The 22,500-nt window shown below is 44.3% G+C and overlaps 1 protein-coding gene across 1 annotated transcript in view; it reads right to left on the bottom strand.

Moving 5' to 3' along the window:
* Positions 1 to 22,500, bottom strand: part of LOC122659805 (kinesin-like protein KIN-14L) — a 114,018-nt gene that overhangs the window by 68,934 nt on the left and 22,584 nt on the right. Inside the window, exon 9 of the mRNA XM_043854938.1 lies at positions 2,198 to 2,289. Within this exon, the coding sequence (XP_043710873.1) occupies positions 2,198 to 2,289 (92 nt within the window). The remainder of the gene's footprint in view (positions 1 to 2,197; positions 2,290 to 22,500) is intronic.

The following is a 22,500-nucleotide window of genomic DNA, read 5'->3' as shown; positions in this document are numbered from 1 at the left end:
TCATCAAAAATCAACATTAAGTCACATTAAGTAATAAAAAATCAATATTAAGCCACATAAAGTCATCAAAAATCAACATAAAACTAGAAGATAGCAAAACTGAAGATGCTATTGGAAGTTTGAAACAATCAAAGCATACATTTGGGTTATACTGTTCTTAGAAAATCTGATCTTATCAATAAGCAACTAAACTGCTCTCGATTTAGAGAAATGTTCTTATTCTATAAGAAGTTTGACTGATCAAATGATTTTATTTTTACATGAGACTTATTGAATTAGGTAGAATACAAAACCAGCTTTCCAATAAATCCAAGATTGCTTAAATCTGACTATATTGAAGGAGCTGTCAAAATCACGCTAAATGAAAATATTTTTTTTAAATATCAAAACAAATGAATATTTTACTGCACTTTGGGTTTTTAGCAATGTTTTACCATATTAAGATTTGTGGAATTTTTAGATTTGAGAAAAAGCTTAGCATTAGAAAGTAGAAATTTCACCTACTGCCAAAAATCCAATTTTTGTTCTTGAACTGAGGGAGGTTGACTTTTTATACTTTTGGAATTATATTTTTGAACTATTTTTATTCGATTCAAATAATGGGTATTTTCTTATTTATGAATACCTATGACGACAGTCGCCTAGGCCCCTAGAGATCCGCCTGGACGCCTTGGCGACGCCTTGACAACTATGCCCCTCACCAATGCGAGTGTGGCTAACTCCAAGGACAGCTGGGCGAGTAGCAAGGATCTTGCGCCAAACGCAAGAAGCATCGGATGAGGCTGAGACCGTCCAAATAGAATCCGAGCTGAGAAGCCCAGAATAAATCCAATCAACCCAAATACTCCTCTTTCTAGAAACAATCTTCCATATCAGCTTGATGATACCAGCTGAATTCACCTCCTTAATTCTTCTAATACCCAAACCTCCTTCCTCTAACGGGACACAAACTGATGCCCAATTAATGGGATGAAAAAACTTTGAAGAGTAGGAGCCTTTCCAAAGAAGGAAGACATAACGGATTCCAAGGACTTGATGATGGAGTGAGGAAGGCCATAAATCCCGGACCAGTAAGGAAGACTGCAGAACTGATTTGATGAGCACCAAACGCCCCGCAAAGGAGAGAAACTTGCCTTTCCAAGGTTGAAGCCGTTTCCTGATGAGATCCAACATAGGAGTGCAATGATAAGCAGAGAGTCTAGTCGGGATCAAAGGAAAGCCCAAGTACTTGACCGGAAGCTGACCAACAGGGAACCCACATTTTTCCATCAAAGCAGCTTTTTCCAATTCAGAGATCCCAGCTAAAAAAAGAAGAGACTTTGTTGGGTTGATCTGAAGGCTCGAAAGATCTTGGAAATGTTGCAAGCAATACATAATAGAGTCAAAGGAACTAATTGAAGCCTTGGAGAAAATCATAAGGTCATTTGCGAAAGCCAAGTGGGAGAGCTTGAGGGCTTTGCACTTGGGTATAGGAGAAACGAGCTGCTGATCAGTGCAGATTTGGATATCCCGTGATAAAACTTCCAGAACCAAAGTAAAGATGTAAGGAGAGGGGACATCCTTAGCGAACACCTACCGAAGAAGCAAAATAGCCCGCTGGGCTACCATTTACGAACACTGAGAACCTGGGAGAAGATATGCAGCAATGGAACCAATAAATGAAAACTGGAGGGAATCCCATCTTTGCCATCACCTTGTCAATAAAATCCCACCACAAAGAATCAAGAGCTTTGTGTATGTCAATTTTCATAAGGGCAGCTGGGGAATGGTTCTTCCTCTCAAATCCTCTAACAATCTTGTTACAAAGAAGAATATTATCAGAGATATTTCTACCTGGAATGAAGGCAAACTAATTTTCACTGACAAGAAGATCCACAACAGCCTCGAGTCTAAATGCAAGGATTTTGGCAATAAACTTGTATAACAAAGCATTATTCTTTACTAAGAAAAATAAGCAAATTCAAGATACATAAAATTGCCATGAGTCTAACTAGAACTCTTCACACTAAATTTGCCCAATGTTAAACTGCTATCATTCTCAAAATTATAACACACTGACAAACACCCAGGTATCCTGTAACAAAAAGAAACATCATGGCACATGCCCCAACACATCCTCGTCACCAATGTAACAATAATGATATGTCACTTAAAAAATTCAAAACAATTTTATGCATTTGGGGAGAACAATATGTACCTAGTGAGTCTCCAAGTAATGAGGTAAGTCTAGAGTTTTCATAAGGTACAATATCTTTCTTTGATGTCAAAGAAGATAAAACATCTCCCAACCTGCAAAAAATGAATTAAACCAAAAAAAAAAGAAGTAATATTTAGAAATTGAAACAGTAATATAATAAATTTCTCCTAAAAATAAGAGTTGTATCACAACAAAAAGTAACTGCACAAGAAAGAAAATTAATCACAACGAAGAAAAATGACAAAACAATGCCATTTTCACAATGAAAATTTTAGATTATTCAGTGTTTGATACCAATTAAAACAATGTTTAATCAATATTTCATTATTTTTCAGGCCCAAGGGGAGGGGAGAGGAGGTAGAATAAGTTATAGTTTCAGCTAATATAATACATTCAACTAAATGTACTGAACTTTCTTCCCAAGGTCTACATTTCCATGTAATCAATCTCTAAAGATAATATCAATTGCTTGGGTACCCTGTTGCATTTCCTCTTGTCACTTCACATTCTATTGATTCTCTCGACAATACCGTTGATACACACTTGTTCGGATCAGCTTAACCCCTTTCATTCCCATCTATTGCTACCTGAAAGACACTACATGCAGATGCAATCGAAGAACACATGAAAGTTCAGTGGATGTTCTTGGAGAAGTGATAGTAGTAGTGTAGTACATAGAGGGTTGTAAACTGGTGAGTCTTGCTTTTTCAGAGGCTTCAGTCTGCTGGAGATGGTCCTAACCTTTCAGCACTTTTCTTAATGAAGCGCTCACCCATAAACTCGAACCGGGGTCTTCACGCTGGCAGCTCAAGCTTCTACCTCGCACCACACGACAGACCCTAGAACATGTATGGAGTAAAAGAATTCGTTGAACACATAGCATAGGAAAGAGAATTAAAAGGATGTATGGCCTACATGGCTAAAGAAATACCCACATATGCGAGACCTGCAAAAATAACAAAGTCAACACAAACCCCCAAACAAACCAGACTCTAGTACAAAAGGCACCCGTCAGACACTTAGATCCCAAGATGCAAAAACAAAGAAGAAAACAATAAGAAATGAAAAAGTTTCAATGTCATGGAGGCCTAATCCTATGACTTCTCCCACTGGTCCAAAGCCTCACAGCAGCCCCACTCAATTGCAAAGAAAAGGGGGGGAAGGGATATACAAGCCCGAAGGCCAAGAGGCCCAAAACTAAGTAGGGCGCAAAATAGTGGATGGGAGACCCCAGGAGACAACAATAAGTCTGTTCCTTGGGGAATCAGTCACACTAGTCAAGGGGAGGGAGATAGCTTTAGATGATACGTCAAAGAAGATGGCCTTCCAAATCTTGTCCATAGAGCGGGAGTTGGACGTCCATCTTCTAAGGTTACGCTCCATCCAAATGAGGGAAATAGTAGCACAAAAGGCAAGCTTTCCAACCATGTCACAAAGCGAGTTCCCACCAAAAGTCATATGAATCCAAACCCATTCCCGAGAAAGCGGAAGAGGTCTTCTACGAGCAGGCCAGCAATGGCGGAGAACCCAATTCCAGATGGAGGTAGCAAATGAAGCGAACAAAAGATGGTCTATGTCTTCATAACCATTCCAACAAAGATAGCATCGGGGGGAGACTTGGATGTGGCGGTGGATGAGAAAGGCCTGAGTTGGGAGGCAATTTGCTAGGGCACGCCAAGCAGTGAAACTCTGCCTAGGGATGTGGCCTTTGTACCAAACCACTTTTTGCCAAGGACAGGGGTCCCTCTATGTCTAACCATGTCCCAAGTGGAGTGGGCGCCGAATGTGCCTGTGGAGGAGGGAAGCCAAACAGTGGTGTCCCCTCTGCCTCTATGACCGGGAGGAATAGGGGGGAGGGAACTCCAGAGGTCGGCAAGGGGGGGGGAGATGTGGGAGGGGACCATGAGCCATTGGTAATGATGGAAGCCACTGGGGCAAGTCTGTCCAAGCCGGAATCACAGATGGCACGGGGGCTGACTATAGAGGCTAGGACACCTGAAGGATGCCAATTATCGAGCCAAAGATTGGTCTGGAACCCATCGTCACTCCTGCAAGAAATAGCAGCCTTGGCAATGTGCCTCACTTGAAGAATTCTGCGCCAAATCCAGGAAGAGTCTGAGCTAGAGCTGACAGTCCAAATAGAGTCTCTACGCAGAGGCCCCGCATACACCCAGGAAGTCCAAATACTAGACTTGTTGAAGAGAAGCTTCCAAACCAGCTTGATAGAGCCCGCTAGATTGACATCTTTAATCCTTCTGAGACCCAGACCTCCTTCAGCTCTGGGGAGGCAAACAGAGGACCAGCTCTTAGGGTGGAGGAACCTGGCAAAGTCCACACCTTTCCAGAGGAAAGCACACATAATGAATTCGGCAACCTTGATAGTTGCCTTGGGGAGACCAAAAACACCACTCCAATATATATGGCAAGACTGGAGAACCGATCTAATGAGCTCGAGGCGACCTGCATAGGATAGAAGCTTGGCTTTCCAAAGCTGAAGTCTCTTGCGGAGAAAGTCAAGGATGGGGTTACAGTGATGGGCAGTCACTCTAGCTGGTATGAGGGGCAGGCCAAGGTAGCGGACAGGTAAGGTGGCAATGGGGAAGCCAGTGATGGTGGAGAGGGCCGCTTTGGTCGTGTCAGGAACCCTGGCAAAGAAGATTTGGGATTTAAGAAGGTTAATGCGAAGACCGGAGAGATCCTGAAAAAGGTGGAGGGAGGACATAATGTGCTCAATGGAGGAGGGAATGGCCTTGGAGAAGATCATTAGGTCATCCGCAAAAGCAAGGAGGGTCAGGTTGGTGGGTTTGCACTTAGGGATGGGGGAGATGAGGTGGAGATCCGTTTTGGACTGAGGACTACGAGAAAGGACCTCAAGGGAAAGACAGAAGAGAAAGGGGGAGAGGGGGGCATCCCTGGCGGATGCCAGCAGAGGAGGGGAACTAACCCGCAGGATTGCCGTTGAGGAGAACGGAGAACCGAGGGGTGGGGAGGCTGAAGTGGATCCAACTACCAAAAGAGGGGGGAAAGGACATCTTGAGAAGGACTTGGGTGATAAAGTCCCAACGAATGGAGTCGAAGGCCTTGTGAATGTCAATCTTCAACAGGAATGAAGGTGAAGTGAATTTCCGATGAAAGCCTCGAACTATTTCCTGACACAGGATGATGTTGTCCGAGATGCTTCTCCCAGAGATGAAGGCGGATTGGTTGGGACTAACAAGGGAGTCAATGACAAGTTGGAGGCGGTTGGCAAGGATTTTGGCAATGAACTTATAGAGAAGGTTGCAAAGGGAGATGGGTCTGAAGTTAGCCATGGAGGAGGCACCAGAGGATTTTGGAATGAGGCAAAGAAAGGTGTGGTTGATGTTAAGGATCTGATGGGGGTTGAAGAAGAAGCTCTTGATGGCACAGATAAGATCGATTCCTAAGATGTCCCAACAGGTGGAGAAAAAACCTATACTGAAACCATCAAGGCCGGGAGCTTTATTGGCCTTATGGGAATGAACAGCAGAAACTATTTCAGAGTCCGAGGGGATAGAACAGAGGGATTTGAAGAGGTTGGGAGGAACGAATTTGTTGATCAGACCCTCAGAGATGAAGGGTAGGGAGGAGGGGGGGACAAAAGATACCAGAAAAGTAGGACACAGCTTCAGATTTGATGGCATCGACAGAGGAGAGAACCGAGCCATCAGAGGAGGTGAGGGAGAGAATGGAATTGGAGTTAGTTCTAGCTTTGAGGGAACGATGAAAGAAAGCAAAGTTAGAGTCACCAAGTTCAAGCCATTTTATCCGGGATTTTTGCTTCAGGAAGCTCTCCTCCAGAGAGAGAGAGGAGGCGAGCTCAGAGGCAGCAAGGGACGACTCCTCAGCGAGAGAGGGGTTGAGGGGATCAGTCTGAAGACGATACTGGATGGAGGAAAGGGTGTCACGACAGGAGGAGACACTAGAAGAGATATTTCCAAAGGTGGAAGAGTTCCAAGATTTGAGGGCAGATTTGACATTTTTGAGCTTTTTGGAGAAGGCAAGGAGGGGGGAGAAGAAGGACTGAACTGGAATATCCCAAGCAGACTGAACCAGAGGAAGGAAATCAACATGGGAGGACCACATGTCAAAGAACTTAAAGGGCTTGGGACCAAAGGAGAGATAAGGAAGGACGAAGAGGGAAATGGGGGAGTGGTCAGAGAGGCCTGGGAGGTCAAAAACAGCATAAGAAGAAGGAAGGGATGAGAGCCAAGAGTCATTGACGAGGACACAGTCAAGCTTGCAAGCTACTCTATCAGCGCCAGAGCGCTTATTGTGCCAAGAAAACTCAGCAACCGACCAGCGAAGGTCGTTAAGACCGACATCCTCGAGATAAGAATTGAAGGCATCAACCGCTTGGTGGTCAATGGGGGAACCACCTAACTTTTCAAGGCTATATCGAACGACATTGAAGTCACCTCCCAGGCCCCAAGGGGCAAAACCAACGGACTGAGAGATGGAGTGGATGTCATCCCAGAGAGGGAGCTGATCCGGAGGCCTATTAAAAGCATACACGAAGGTGAAAAAGAATAGATGACTGTGAAGGTGATCAGAGATGCTTAGGTGGAGAAATTGGGGGGAGGCAGAGGAAACCAGCAGGTGGAATTTGGAGGGGTACCAGAGAACCCAGATACTGCCATTTGGAGAGTGAGTGTAGTTGGAAAGGAAGGACCTGGAGGGGGCTATAGAATGGGCAATGCTAGAGGAGTTGGACTCAAGGACCTTTATTTCAAGGAGGCAGCAGAGAGAGGATTTAGAGGATTTGATGCGGTCACGAATTTCAGCCTGTTTAGTAGGAGCGTTTAGGCCACGGACATTCCAAATGGTCCAAGGGATCATGAGCAAAGGTGGGGAGGGGGCAACCATCCAGTGGTGGAACTGACCCGAGAACCCGGGGGGACACTGCGGGGCCTCAAGCGGTACTCACGGAGGGGAGGAAAGCAAACCAAGGGAGAAGAAGTAGGGGACGGGATCAAACTGTGCAGAGGGCCAACGGTGGAGGAGGGTCCAACCCTGGGTTCAGATCTGAAAAGGTTCGGATCAGGAGCATTGCTAAAGTGGTTCGGCCAAGGGTGTTTAGTTAGGTTGGGTGGGTGTATGGGTGAATGGGCTGGATATACGGGTGAATGGGCCTGGTGCAAGGGTAAGTGGGCTGGGTGGATGGGTTGGGGTAGGTGGGTTGAGGGGGCGGGCTGATGGGTCAGGCCATAAGGGGTGTTCTTTTTAGTAGGGACAAAAGGGGGAATAAGAAGATTAAGAGGGGCTAAAGGGAGTTGGTCACGTGAGGGGGGAGGGGGGTTTGGTGAAAAGGTGTTCCTGAGAGGGGACAGGAGGTCTGGAGAGAATTGGTGAAAGGGAGTGGTTGGCAATGGGAAGGGCCTTGTTTGGTTTGCCAAAAGAGGGAGGGCAGCAAGGCGAAGGCAAAAGAGGGGGGTGCAGGTGAAATCTGCAAGCCAGGCTCGCAGAGCTCAGAAGGAGCAGTCGAGGCTGTAGCGTCTCCATCAGCATCGGATCCAAGGACAGAAGTACAGCGAACCTGTTGTGGTCAACCCCTGAAGAATCGCGAGGTTGGTGGACATCGGGAACCTCGCTAAGGTTGGGAACCTCGTCGGATTCAGAGCATCTTCTCCGGCGACGGTTCCTGATCTTTTTCCAGCCGCGAGAAGGTTGCAGAGTTGTTCCAGTCTGTTGAACAGGCTTCGCCAGGGCTTGGAGCGAGGCTAGAGACAAGGCGACTTCCTCACCTTCAAACGGGGTTTCAGTCGAAGCTTCACTTCTTGATATTAAATCTTTCGTCTCCATAGAAGCGGGCACGAGCAAGAAGAAGACGCTGCATTGGGGGACGCTGCAATGAGATCCATTGAATCGTGAGAAGGCCAGCCATTGACGATGGAGATGGAGATGGAGCCGAGCAGGGAACCGAGAGGCAAGCACTGCTTCGAAGGATGACCGAAGGATTTGCACACAGAGCAGGATTGTGGCAGCCACTCATATGAGACTCTCTGGGTGAAAGCATGACCATCTTCTTCCTGGATGGTGACGAACTCCGGAGGGGGCACTTCAGCAGAGACTTCAACCCAAATGCGTGCAAATGAGAGGTGGTCCATCTTCTTTGTTCGCTCATCTGAGAAGAGAAGGTTGCCGATTGTTGAACCCACAATACTGAGACTTGAAGCGCACCAGTAGTGGAGAGGGAGGCCTGGCAAGTTGACCCAGATGGGAATGGACTTAAGATCAATCTTACAGAGGGAAGACTGATGATCCCATTGCCGGAGAAATATCGGCTTCTTGCCAATCAACCAAGGACAACCCTCCAAGGCACGAGATCTGTCGGCATCGTCAGAGAACCTGAATATGAAAATACCACTAGCGAGGAGATAAGTGAAGACAGCTCCAGCAGTGCGCCACTGCTTTAGCAGAGAGGCTTTAACAACATGAAAAGGTGGACGTGCGCCGAGGAAATGCCCAACGAGACAGCTTTGCCATTTGGTGATTTCGACATCAAGCAGGCCCTTAGGACAGAAGCCCACTCTAGTGTCGTCGACGATGGAAGGCGGAACAAAATGGAGGGAATGTCTGTCAATGGGGTTGGATGAACTGCTGGATAAAATAGAACTCCAGGAAGGGGGGTTTGGTGCAGGGTTGATGGTTTTTGCAGTGGGTGAAGCAGAGGATGGAGTGGCAGAGTTTGGTGAAGTACTATGAGGAGGGGTAAGGCTGGGGTGGGGGGAAGAGTTTACGATGCCGGAGGTATCAGTAATTGCAGGGTGAGGGGAGACTGCAGACAGGGCTATTGGAGGGGTGGTAGGCATCGTCGGAGAGGAGACTCAGGCTGCCGGAGGGGGAGGAGACATCGTCAACTCAGGCCAGGACAGTCTACTGATTGTTGTGACTTAATGTGGCTTGACCCCCCACTCAAAGTCTTGTTTTGGTGACAACTGAGAAAACAACCTGCCTAAAGTTTCAAGTCTGATTAATACTGTAAATACAATTCCCATCTTATAAAAATGTAATATGCACTAATATAATGAGGGGATCCCCAATCTAAAATGTCAATGAACCAAAGCAATCCAACAGTGATATTGAAATTTAGAAGGCCTAGTACTTACTTTGACTTTTTCCACAGTCCAACCAAATTCTGAAGCTTAGGCCTGTCGCTATTGGGGCTATTACCTGCTATAGTGATGATGGGGCCTCCACCTCCCTCTAGCTTGACCATTGGCACCCTTTGGTTGTTCTCCTTCATGCATGCTTCTCGCGGCATTTACAGTTTGGATCTTTCCAAGCAGTTCATGGTTGCTGCTATCATTAGCCATAATGATTGGGTACCCCCGCCGTCATCCTCTCTCTTATTAGATTCCATCTAGAATGCCTTATCTTCTATTCCTAGAAGGCCACATAGTAGGGGAGATAATCTTGTTTGGTCTGCATTTTCCTTGGGCCTCTTCTTGGGACTTCACCAGATCTCGTGGGCCCATATCCCCTTGACATAAGTTTGTGTGGTTCAAAGGCCATATCCCTCTAACAACCACAACAATACCAACGAAAGCAGCTTACTTGCCTTAGACAGTGACAAATACCGGAACCAACAAGACCACCAGCGTCAGCTACACATTGTTCATGAAGAACCCAACCACTGTGGAAAACAGAAGAGAAGTGCAGAAACACTTCCACATTACCAAACATAATGCAACCCCGTAGAATCACTCCCCAGAACTAAATAACACAAAAATCAATTCCAGATCAGAATTAACCCTGAGAACTTCTCCAACCCTAATAAAATTTCTCAAGGGAAGAAGTTTGTGACCCTTCCAGTGAGTAACCTCCCTCTTCCTATGAGTGACCCCCTTCCCATGCCTACGGTCAACAGAGTTGGAACCTGTGGTGCGCTGCAGGCATCACCCTGTCCTTCCATCTCCACCTGCCCTCATTCTCCTTCTCCCCCTTCCATCACCCCCTCCTCCTACCAATGTAGCATGGAGTTCCCTCTCCAACCACTCTCAATCCTCTCTGGGAGAAGGTCTCTCACTTCATTTTGTGTTCCCCCCCCCCCCTCTCTCTCCATTGTAGGGGTTTCCAAGGTGGCTCTCTGCCCCTTTAGTTTCGTGGCTTCCGAAGCCTCAAAATGGCACAACTCCTTAGTAGGCCACTTCATCAACAATCGCCCTCCCTTCCAAATTGTTAAGCTCACCCTCACCAAACAATGGAGATTAGTTGGGATGATGGACTCTTACCTGCTTAACAACGGCTTCTTCATCTTCAGATTCTCCACAGAAGAAGACAAGACTCGTGCCCATGAAGGAGGTCTCTAGGATGTCGGTAGGAAGCCCATTCTTCTTCGACAGTGGGATCGCCATCTGCAACTTCACCGGATCAATCTCAACTCTATCCCTCCTTAGATCACCCTTCCTGGCCTCCCTCTGCATTTCTAGTGTGAGGAGGGTCTTAGCATTGTTGGTTCCGTCCTTGGCAAACCATTGTATTCCGATTGTAGAACCGCATCGCATAATACTTTTATATAAATTCATTTCCTTCTTTCTTAACTTTCTTTTCGTTTACATCATTCATATTAAGGGTGTCAAAGTCTAGCCTGAGTCGATAAGACCGGCCGGAAAAAACCCGGACCAAACCGAACCGATCCTTATCGGATTGGTTTTGGGCTTGCGTAAATCTGTAGGCGCATGTATCAATTTTGGCCCTAATTCCATAGAGACTTTCTGTGAATTCGTTCTCATGCTAGATTAATTGTTTGTTTACAATGATTCTGTGACCTGAATCTTCCTGAAAAATTGTTTTTTTACCCTAAGTCTGTCAGTTGGATTCATCTGAAATCCAATTGAAAAACTGTTTGGTTCCCATGTTTCTATCACTCATTACATTAATTCCAGCCCAACATATGCAAGAAAAAGAGTCCTATGTCCTATTGTCCGTGATGCCTAGGATAAGCTTGTGGGAGCTTACTCCTCCCCTCTCATTGTGTTCTCTAGAAAGCTTTAGAACATCAAGAACGTCCTCAAATATTGAAACTCTTCTTCCTTTGGGAATATCTCCTCCTAGTTTTAGATTGTCGTGCTAAGCTTACAGACATCCAATCCCACCTCCATTCTGACATCCTCAATGCTTCCCTAGACTCTGAGGAGAATTCTATCTCTTCCAAGCTTCTTTCTTTGCTTGGCCAAGAAGAGAGTTGCTTCCGTAAAAAATCTAGAATCAAGTGATTGAATCTTGGTGACTCTAACACTGCCTACTTCCACAGATCCTAAAAAGACAGAACCATCAGCAACTCCATTTCCATTCTCTTATCTAGTGATGGTTTCCCCATCCCCTCCGTCAAAGAAATTAAATCTCAACCAATTAATTACTTTAACATCCTCGGTCATCCCTGATGGTCTTCTCAACAAAACAATCCCTCCCTCTCGGTTTGGCTCTCTCCATTCATCCCCTCTGAAGAGGAAATCCTCTCTACTATCCTTGCTCATAAAGTTAATCGTGCCCCCAGCCCGGATGGATTTAGTATGGGTTTCTTCATATCTTGTCGGGACATAATCAAACCAGATCTTACAGTCCTCTTACATCTATTGGTCCAACATTTTTGGGCTTCCCCAGTCCACTATTTCGAAGTTGCAATCCCTCTTCAGTGCTTTTCTTTGGAAGGCTTGTGACACCTACAAATTCCTTCACCCTATCAGTTGGGTTGTTGTCTGGCTACCCAAAGATGAAAGAGGCCTAGGCTTGAGAACAATCAAAGATGTCGATCATGCTGGCATTATTAAGCTGATTTGGAAGATAGTAGCTAAGAAAAAGAGTGTTTGGGTCGACTGGGTCTACTCTCATCCCTGGTGCAATCACTCCATTGGATGGCTCCTCTTTCTGATGCTTATTGGGTTTGGAGGAAGATTATGAAGCTCATATCTCTTGCCCGTGGGATAATTAAATCTCATATTGATGATGGAACCTCTACTAGATTATGGCTTGATAACAGGCACCCTCATGGAGTTCTTCTCTTTTCAGTGGGAGATAGAGCTATCTACAGTTTTGGCTATAGTAGGCTTGACTTGTTTTCAAACATGGTTCTAAATCTCAATCGAAACTTGTAGTTTCAACAGAGAAAATAAGCTGTGACTTTAAATAACATCCCTTAACTAGACAAGTTTCAAGTAGTTTCGACCGAGATGTTGGTAATTTCACAAGTTTTGACACTTATGCCCATCAAAACTTGAGGAAACCAAGCTCAAAACCAAGACAGACACTTATTTATACCAAAAACCAGGACAAACACTTATTTATGCTTAATATCATTTAAGATATTATTCATAAATAAGCAAATACCCCCTACTTGAATCTAATAAACTAGTTAAAAAGTAAAATTCCAAAAGGATAGAAACTCCACCCCCCCCCCCCAGTTCAAAAACAAAAACTGGATTTTCAGCGGTACGTGCAATTTTAAACTTTTGAATGCTGGGGGTTTTCTCAAATCTATACATTCCACAAATCTTAATATTCTAAAACATTGCTAAAAATCAAAAGCCCGGTAAAATATTCATTTATTTTAATGTCTAAAAAAATATTTTCATTTAGAGCGATTTTGACAGCATTCGCACACACCAAATAAAATTTTGATCAAAATATAACTCCAACAAATCCAAGACTGCTTAATTTGGTGTGCGTGAATGCTGTCAAAATCGTTCTGAATGAAAATATTTTTTAGACATCAAAACAAATGAATATTTTACCACACTTCTGGTTTTTGGCAATGTTTTATCATATTAAGATTTGTGGAATTTATAGATTTGAGAAAACCCCAGCACTGAAAAGTTGAAAATTGCATCTACCACCCAAAATCCAGTTTTTGTTATTGAACTGAGGGGTTGACCTTCTATCCTTTTGGAATTTAATTTTTTAACTATTTTTATTGGATTCAAATATGGGGGTATTTGTTTATTTATGCATAACATCTCGATATTTGGCAAAAATAAGTGCCTCCTTTGACAACTACAATTCGTAGTACACTGTGCGTACACTAGTAAACTTGGGTCAAAAACCAAAAGTACCATTTTGGGCCTTTTTTTTATTTGTGAAAATAGTCTATGAATTGTGTTTAGATTTTAGAATATCAAAAATAGGTTGTATACAAAAAATCAGATAAAAAAGGCCATTTATGGGCCTTGAAACCACCACCTCGAGTTGGCTGATAAAAAATCCAGGGTTTCGATCAGGTTTCAACCATCCATATCTCAGTCACTGGCTGATCGAAACCGTGTTTTAGAACCTTGGTTTCAGATATTATCCAGCTGGATGGTTGGCCTCCCCCTCCCTCTCCTTCATTGACAGCCACTGTATGCCTTGCAGAGCATTACCAGAAGGCCTATTGAGAATGGAGATACAGTCTCCTGGTCTGCTTCCTCATCAGGCCTCTTCAGCTCTAAGTCAGCTTGGGACCTTACCAAGGCTCAAGGTAGCATTAAAGTCTGGTGGATTTAGTATGGTTCAAGAGCCACATCCCTCTCCACAACTTCACAGTCTGGAGGGCTTTCACTGGCTGTCTCCCTACACAATCTTTTCTCCTTAGTCGTCAGATTCCAATCTCCCCCCAGCATTGCCTTTGCTGCATTGCCTCGGATGATGTGGATCATCTATTTTTTGGCTGCCCCTTCTCTACTACAGTTTGAATTGGTTTATTGGCCATGTATGGGTAGACATATCCTTTGCAGGTAAATCTTCTTGTGATTTGGTGGGAAAATTAGCTTTTGGAGCTGCTATCTCTGATATCTAGTATGAACGAAATCTTAGAAGGTGGACCGCCAAGTCTAGATCATTTCAACAGATTTGGTCCTCCATTATCTTTGAAATCAAATAAAAGATTACTATCTCCTAGCCACCATGTTGACTCCCCAAGAAATAGGCTTACTATACATTCTTAGGGCCTCTTTTCCTTTGTAATGGCTGGGTTTGATTTTTGTATTTTCTTTCTTCTCCTTGGTAATTAATTTCTTATTCACCCCCCACCCCAAAAAAAAAAAATTTTAAGTGATCAATCAGACCATCCTTTGCTTCATTCCCAAGAAAGATGGTGCCTCCTCCTTGACAGACTTTCGCCCCATCTCACAACCTTTTGCACAAATTTATTGCCAAAGTCCTAACAATATTCTCCTCTACAATGAACTTGTCAGAGGGTTTGACAGAAAATCTCATCCCCCATGCAGCTCTTATGAAGATTGACATCCACAAAGCTTTTCACTCAATACCTTGGGATTTCATTGCCACTGTAATATTGTATTACATAAAATGTCCTTTCCCCATGCCTTTGTCAATTGGATCTACCATTCCATCTCCTCACCCCGCTTCACAGTGCTTATCAATGGCAGCCCCGCTGGTTTCTTTGCCTCCTATAGTTGTATTCTCCATGGTTGCCCCCTCTCCCCTTACACTTTCACCTTGGCTTTCGAAGTCCTTTCCAGAAGCCTCCAATCTAACATGGACCTTCAGCTCATCTCTCCTATGCCCAAATGTAAGGCCCTCAAGATCTCCCATCTCGCTTTTTCTGATGACCTCGTGATCATCTCCAGAGCCGATATCCCCTCAAAAGAGACCATCTTAGCCTGTTTGTGCCTCTTTGAAAGCATGGTTGGTCTCCGTATTAGCCCCTCTAAATCCCTCCTATTTCTAGCCAGGGTTCCTAAGACTGTAAAGTCTACAGAAAAGTTTGGGTTCTCTTTTGGTAGTTTTCCAGTGAAGCATTTGGGCTTACCTTTGATTCCCTCTAGGCTGACCACTCACCATTGTTCCCCTATTCTAGATCTCTTGCATACGAGGCTCCAATTCTGGAAGGGCAAGTTGCTTTACTATGCCGGCCATCATAAATTGATCAAATCTATGATTCAGTCCTCCTATATTTACTGGTCTGGCATCTTTGGTCTTCCGAAGACAATCATTTTGAAACATGAGTCCCACATGCATGCTTTTCTCTAGAAAAGGGGTGTGAATCTTCAAGGCTCCTTTGCTCGATCAGTTGGTCCTCAGTTTGGAAGGGTGGCTTGACAAGAATCAAAGATGTCAACAATGATGGCATTCTTAAGCTTAGTTGGAAGATTGCAGCAAGGAAGAATAGCATATTGGCCGATTGGGTCTATTGACTATATTCCTGCCTCCTCTATAATGACTCTATACAGATAGTTTCTCCCCTTCAAATGCAACCTGTGTTTGGAGAAAGATCTTGCAGCTCAGGCTTCTTGTGCTAGGATTATTACTTCTCAGATAGATGATGGTGCCGCCATGAAGTTCTGGTTAGACCATTGGCACCCGCTCGAGGTCCTTCTTCATTCGGTAGGTGACTGTTGGATTATGTACACCAGAATACCGTGGGGGTATGCGGGTCCTTTGGTGTTTTAAGTGTGATTTAATTATGTACTGCAGACTCTTACATTAATTGTGATTTAATTATGTACTACCGACTCTCTTTGTAAGAGTCGGCTAGAGTAGAGGCAATTCTGTCCTTTTAAAATTTTTCCTTCATTAGAAATAGAGAGCTTGTTTGATCTATTCTGATCATTCAAACATTGCATTCTAATTGTTCTGCTAACATGGCATCAGAGACAATTCATCTGATCTAGGTTACAGAACAACCCCCCCATCGTTTCTCTCTCTTCCTCTTCTTCTCTTTTTCTCTCGGCCTCTTCTACTTGTTCTTTTTTTCTGTTTTTTTACCTTGCTTAAAGTTCAGCACTAATGAGGTGATTGAATGATCTAGTGCTGCCCTCCACCATACCTCATCAACCGATGATATAAAGAAGTTCCTTTTTGCGATAGCTGCTGCCCTTTTTTGCTTCTGTGATTTTTGGAGTTTCTCTCCTTCTTAAAGATCAAGTCTCATAATTACTGGAGATTGGTTGTTCGTAATGGAGATCCATTCTAGCAGTCCTGGACAGCATCTAATACAAATCTACATCAACAATTAAGGCCCCCTTTCCCCATATAGATCTCACTTTCAGGGTTTTCCAAAACCCTAACACTCATCAATTTTAGGGTTAAGGTTGTCACATCTTGCCGAGTTTTTGAGGAGAGTTCTATCCATACCAAAGGAACACTTGAACCTGATATCAGCCTCATCCTTGGGAGTTTTTTGCAAAAAAAAATCAGGTTTTCTTTTTTGGATCGACTTCTCCTGCATATCGATCTCCATTTTCTGGTTCTGCTCCGGCTGGCTGCATCGATCTCCTGTTGTTTCTATTGAGTTATTTATCCACTCCTTGCTGGTTCTGTTGATTGGTTTATGCAAGTATGTGTGGGACAGACCTTACTACTGCTACTTCTGGGATTGATGGACAGACAAGGACCGAATATCTGCCTTTCGCTGCACCTATTAAACTCGATGGAACAAACTATTTAATGTGGTCCAGATCTACTTATTTAACCATTGCTGGTCAAGGATTTACGGGACATATTAGTGGCAGTGACACAATGCCAAACAACACTGGTCCTCTCCAGGATCGATGGGTTTCCAATGATACTATGGTGATGTCCTATTTACTGCACTCTATGCAAACTGATCAATGAATGGCTTGAATGATCAATGAGATCAGTCAAGCTCTCTATTTATAATAATAATAATAAAAGAGATTACAAATGGAAACACTGTTCACGTGAACAGTGTCACAGCCCAAATTACAATCCTACCCTTGTTCAAAAGTACATAAATAAAGCATAAATAAAAAACCAAAAATACCCTTAAAATATCGGATAACACATCTCAACACTCCCCCTCAAGTTGGGGCATAGATATCACACATGCCCAACTCGACTAAACTAGGATAAAACAACTTCCCACTCAACCCTTTGGTGAAGACATCAGCCAGTTGATCTCCAGACTTCACAAAAGGAATACAAATCTGCCCACTCTCTAACTTCTCCTTGATGAAGTGTCTGCCAATCTCCACATGTTTGGTACGGTCATGTTGCACTGGATTGTGGGCAATGCTAATTGCTGCTTTGTTGTCACAGTACAACATCATTGGAAGATTAACAGAACCACGGATATCAAGGAGTAAACTCTGAAGCCACAGTAACTCACATATGCCCTGAGCCATAGCACGGAATTCAGCTTCAGCACTAGATCTTGCCACAACATTTTGCTTTTTACTCTGCCATGTGACTAGATTTCCTCTAACAAAAGTACAATAGCCGGAGGTAGATTTCCTGTCAAGGTTACCACCCCAGTCAGCATCTATGTAAGCCTCAATGCGAAGCTGGTCATGAGGAGACAAAAGGATCCCCTTTCCTGAAGCTAACTTCAAGTAATGGAGAATACAAAGAACAACAGCCATGTGATTGGAATAAGGATCGAACTGGCTCACAAGACTCACAGCAATGGCAATATCTGGTCTGGTGTGGGAGAGATAAATCAGCTTGCCCACCAATCGTTGATATCTGCCCTTATCAACAGGCTCACCATCCTTCTCTTGCAGACGGGTAGTAGCTTCCAAGGAGTGTCACAAGGATGACAACCAAGCAAACCAGTCTCTGATAGCAAATCTAGAACATACTTTCTCTGGGCGAGAAAGATGCCTTTCGGAGAACGGGCAACTTCAATCCCAAGAAAATATCTTAGCTGTCCTAGATCTTTTATGTCAAATTCCCGTCCCAAGAAAGCCTTCAGGTGAGAAACTTCATCTGTATCATTACCAGTCACAACTACGTCATCAACATAAACTATGAGAACAGTGACTTTTCTCCCTTTCGCTTGACGAACAAAGTGTGATCAGCATGACTCTGTTTGTATCCACAGGAGACCAAGGCTTTATGAAACCTACCAAACCATGCCCGTGGAGATTGCTTCAACCCATAGAGTGCCCTTTGAGCCTACAAACTTTCCCATGGGTCTTGTCAGAGGAAAAACCCAGAGGAACATCCATATAAACCTCCTCTTCCAACTCCCCATGAAGAAATGCATTTTTTACATCCAATTGCTGTAGGTCCCAGCCAAAGTTGACAGCACAAGACAGTAAGACTCAGACAGTGTTCAACTTCGCAACAGGGGCAAATGTCTCCTAGTAGTCGATCCCATAAGTCTGAGTGAAGCCTCTGGCCACAAGCCTGGCTTTATATCTATCCACTGTTCCATCCGGCTTCTGCTTGACAACAAATACCCATTTGCACCCGACTGGTTTCTTACCCAAAGGAAGAACAACAAGCTCCCATGTCTCATTTTTAAGTAAGGCCGTCATTTCTTCCATCATGGCTGCTTTCCACTTTGGATCTGCAATCGCCTCCTGCCATTTCTGAGGAATAGAAACAGAGGAAAGAGAAGAAACAAATGCACGATAGGAAGAAGATAAAGCATCATAGGAAACAACATTGGAGATGGGGTGTTGGGTGCATGACCTAACGCCTTTACGAACAGCGATAGGTAAGTCAAGGGAAGGATCCTTACCAAATGATGCGGTAGGCTGCGGATCTCGGATCAAGTGCGGAGGCGATTGTGGAGGTGGTATGGTGGTGGTGGTAGTCTCAACTTGTCTGTGCGCTCCGGGTATATACCTTATCAACAAGGATTTGGTGACTGGTCTCGCTCCCCCTGAATAGGAGCCACTACAGGAGCTGAAGTTACAGAGGGCTCCCCCTGAACAGAAGCCGAAAGAATAGCAGACACATCTTCAAAACCCTGATCCTGCTCCCCCTGAAGAGGTGTCTGGGAATAATATGACAAGGACTCATAGAAGACAATATCCATGGAGACAAAAGTACAACGAGAAGGTGGATGGTAACACTTTTATCTTTTCTGGGTCGCAGAATAGCCAAGAAAAAGACACCGAATGCTCCGTGGATCAAATTTCCCATGAGGATGATGATTGTGGACATAGCAAACACAACCAAAAACTTTGAGGGGAACCACAAAGGAGGAGGAACCCTGGAGGAGATCAACGGGGGAACGACCATCAAGGACACGAGTAGGCACACGGTTGATGAGATAAGCAGCGATAAGAATGGCATCACCCCAGTAGTGAGAAGGAACCTGCCGTGCAAACATAATGGCCCGGGCTACCTCAAGGAGATGTCTATTTTTCCTTTCAAAGAACCCCATTCTGGGGCGGTGTGTCAACACACGGTGTCCGATGGACAATACCATGTGCGCCCAAATAAAGTTGGAACTGACCCTCCATGTACTCTCTGCCATTATCACTGTGTAAAATGCGCAAGGTGGCATTGAATTAGGTCTTAACCATATGATGAAATAACTGAAAACAGTGGAAGACCTCACTTTTATGGCTCATCATGTACACCCAAGTGGCACGAGTATAACAATCAATAAACGAGAGAAACCATCGATGACCAGAAAGGGAAGTACAACGGGTAGGGCCCCACACATCAGAATGAACCAAAGCAAAAGGAAACTCACTTCTTTTATTTAATGAAGAATAACTGGAACGAGTCTGTTTGGCCAAAACACAAGCCTCACATAAAAACTCATTCCTATTATAATGCTTAATCAAGCTCGAAAACAAAAGAGACAAAGTACTAAGGGATGGATGACCAAGCCGGATGTGCCAGAGATGAATGTCAGGGGACGAGGTGGACTGTAAATGATGAGCTGTAGAGGAAGCCGAATGCAAAGTAGAAGGCTGACCTGGGTCAAGTAAGTAGAGACCACCCTGCATCTTACCACCCCCAATCGTGCGTCCCGTCTCCAGATCCTGTATGACACAATGAGAAGGGAAAAAAGTCAGTTTGCAGTTCAGATCTCTAGTTAGACTACTAATAGAGAGAAGGTTGGTAGAAAAGGACGGAACATGCAAAACAGATTTTAATGAAAGGGTAGGTGAGCAGCGTATGGAACCCTTCCCATTAATAGGAGAAAGGGAACCATTAGCTACTCGAACACTGTCTTTGCCAGAAGATGGAGAATAAAGATGAAATACATGGGAGGAGCCAGTCATGTGGTCGGTGGCACCGGAATCTATAATCCAAGGACTGGATACAGCCGATGCACACAGACTACCGACTGGAGTACCTGAGGCAAAATTAGAACCAGGAGGGGCAGCAGGTGTGGACGCCGTAGGGGAGGCAGCGGAAGAGGCCTGTAGCATGCGACGGAAAGCTAGGAGCTCATCCTGAGTAAGCCCAATGTCAAATGAAGGGGCAGCTACAGCAGTAGTAGGAGAATCAGCCATATGAGCCTTGGGCTTAAACTTCCCACGGGCTTTCTTTTCCTCAAAATCAGCAAGCTTCCCATGGAGCTTCCAACATTGAGCCTTAGTATGATAGAGCCTGTTGCAGTGTCCACACTTGACAGGACCTTTAGGGACAGCAGTACCACCATCAGTAGTGGTAAGAGAAGGAGTACTGGAAGCAACTTGTAAGGCAGAGCGATCAACAGTAGAGGAATGCAGCATAGCAGCCCGACGAGATTTCTCATTATGAACCAAGGCAAAGGCCTGCTCTAGGGATGGAAAAGGGGACTGCCCAAGTACTTGCACCCGAATAGGATCAAACTCCATATTTAGTCCAGCCAAAAAATCATAGACACGTATTTTGTCAACGTGTTTGCGATAGGCAGCCAGATCGATGCTGAGAGGGCGATAGTGGAGTAATGATCCAATTGCTGCCACATGTTCTTGAGGGCAGCATAGTATTTCGAGACAGAGAGCTCATGTTGGGTAGTGGCATTAGCCTTCTTTCTAATCTCATAGACCTGTGCATCATTCCCCGTGTGACCATAAGTCTCTTTGGCACCATTCCAAATAGTATGGGCAGTGTCCAGTAGAAGAAAATTGTCTGAGATATCCCCTTGCATAGAATGGATCAAGTAGGACATCACCATCGCATCATTTGATAACCACTTGTTGAGCTGAGAACCCTCTTCCACTTGGTTTAGTTGTTGTCCCAAGAAGATGGCCATAAGGCCACGGCCACTCTTGTCAAATAGGTAGACCGAGACCACTTCAGGTAGTTAGAGCCATCAAGTTTGATTGGGGCAGCAAGGGGAAGAAAATCAGTCCGGGGCTGGCCATCAATGCCAGAAGAGGCCGAAGAAGAATCTGAACCAGTCATTACAGCAAATAACCAATCTTCAATGAAGCAGCAAACAGCCAAAAAATATCCAAAAAAATTCTGGAATCGACCCCCAATAGAAAAGGGCTGTATTGGAGCAAAAAATCTCAGATATGTAGGCTGGGAATGATGTCGAATGAAGGCAAGAAGGGTGCCAATCGGATGCAAGCAGGAACCAAGGCCCAACCCCAAGATCGATTAATGTCAAGGTTTTGAAAAAAACCTGAGAAGAGAGATCGATAAGGGGTTGGGGTCTTCAACCAATCTGATGAAGTAAATAGGGGCTGAGAACAATATCAAATAAAGATCCCACAATAGAAGATGCAGCCGAAACAGATGTAGAGGCCTGATCTCCAAAAAAAATAGGAATCTTCAAATCGCAGACAGTGCTTCAGCTCCACTTGATCCAAAAAAGAGGCATAAAACAGGAGGTATATTGGGGCAGCAGCTAGATCATTACGATCACCTCAGTAGTGCTGCCCTAATGGGAGAAGAAGAACCAAAAGAAAGGAAGAAAGAAGAAGGGAAGAAGCTCGATGGAGGGAAGGAGAAAAAAATCGAAGGGAGGGAGGCGGGTTTTGAAAACCTAGATCAGAGTGTATTTGGCACTGATGGCATGTTAACAAAACAGGAATTTCGTGAATGGCTTGAATGATCAATGAGATCAGTCAAGCTCTCTATTTATAATAATAATAATAAAAGAGATTACAAAGGGAAGCACTGTTCATGATACTATTCACGAAACTGTTCACGAGAACAGTGTCACGGCCCAAATTACAGTCCTACCCTTGTTCAAAAGTACATAAATAAAACATAAATAAAAAACCAAAAATACCCTTATAATATCGGGTAACACATCTCAACAGTTTCCAATGATACTATGGTGATGTCCTATTTACTGCACTCTATGCAAACTGATCTCTCTAGCAATTATTTATTATTGGATATAGCCCATCAAATTGGAGTGCTGCCAAGGAAAACTTATGGGCAGGTAGGGAATGATGCTTAGGTGTATGAGATTCACAAGAAGGTTCAAGACACCAGACAGAAGGAATTATCAGTTTCTAATTACTATGCTACCCTCAAAAGTTTATGGCAGCAATTGGATCACTACTCAGATGTTCAGCTTTCCACTGCAACTGATATTGCTGCCTACCACAAACACGTGGACAAGATTCGTGTTTATGACCTCTTGGCATGTCTGAATGTTGAATATGACCCTATCCGTGTGCAAGTTCTTA

The sequence above is a fragment of the Telopea speciosissima genome, chromosome 4 (assembly GCF_018873765.1).
Source record: "Telopea speciosissima isolate NSW1024214 ecotype Mountain lineage chromosome 4, Tspe_v1, whole genome shotgun sequence".
Taxonomy (NCBI): Eukaryota; Viridiplantae; Streptophyta; class Magnoliopsida; order Proteales; family Proteaceae; genus Telopea; species Telopea speciosissima.
The sequence above is the reverse complement of the archived record's forward strand: the minus strand, read 5'-3'. Positions and strand labels throughout refer to the sequence as shown.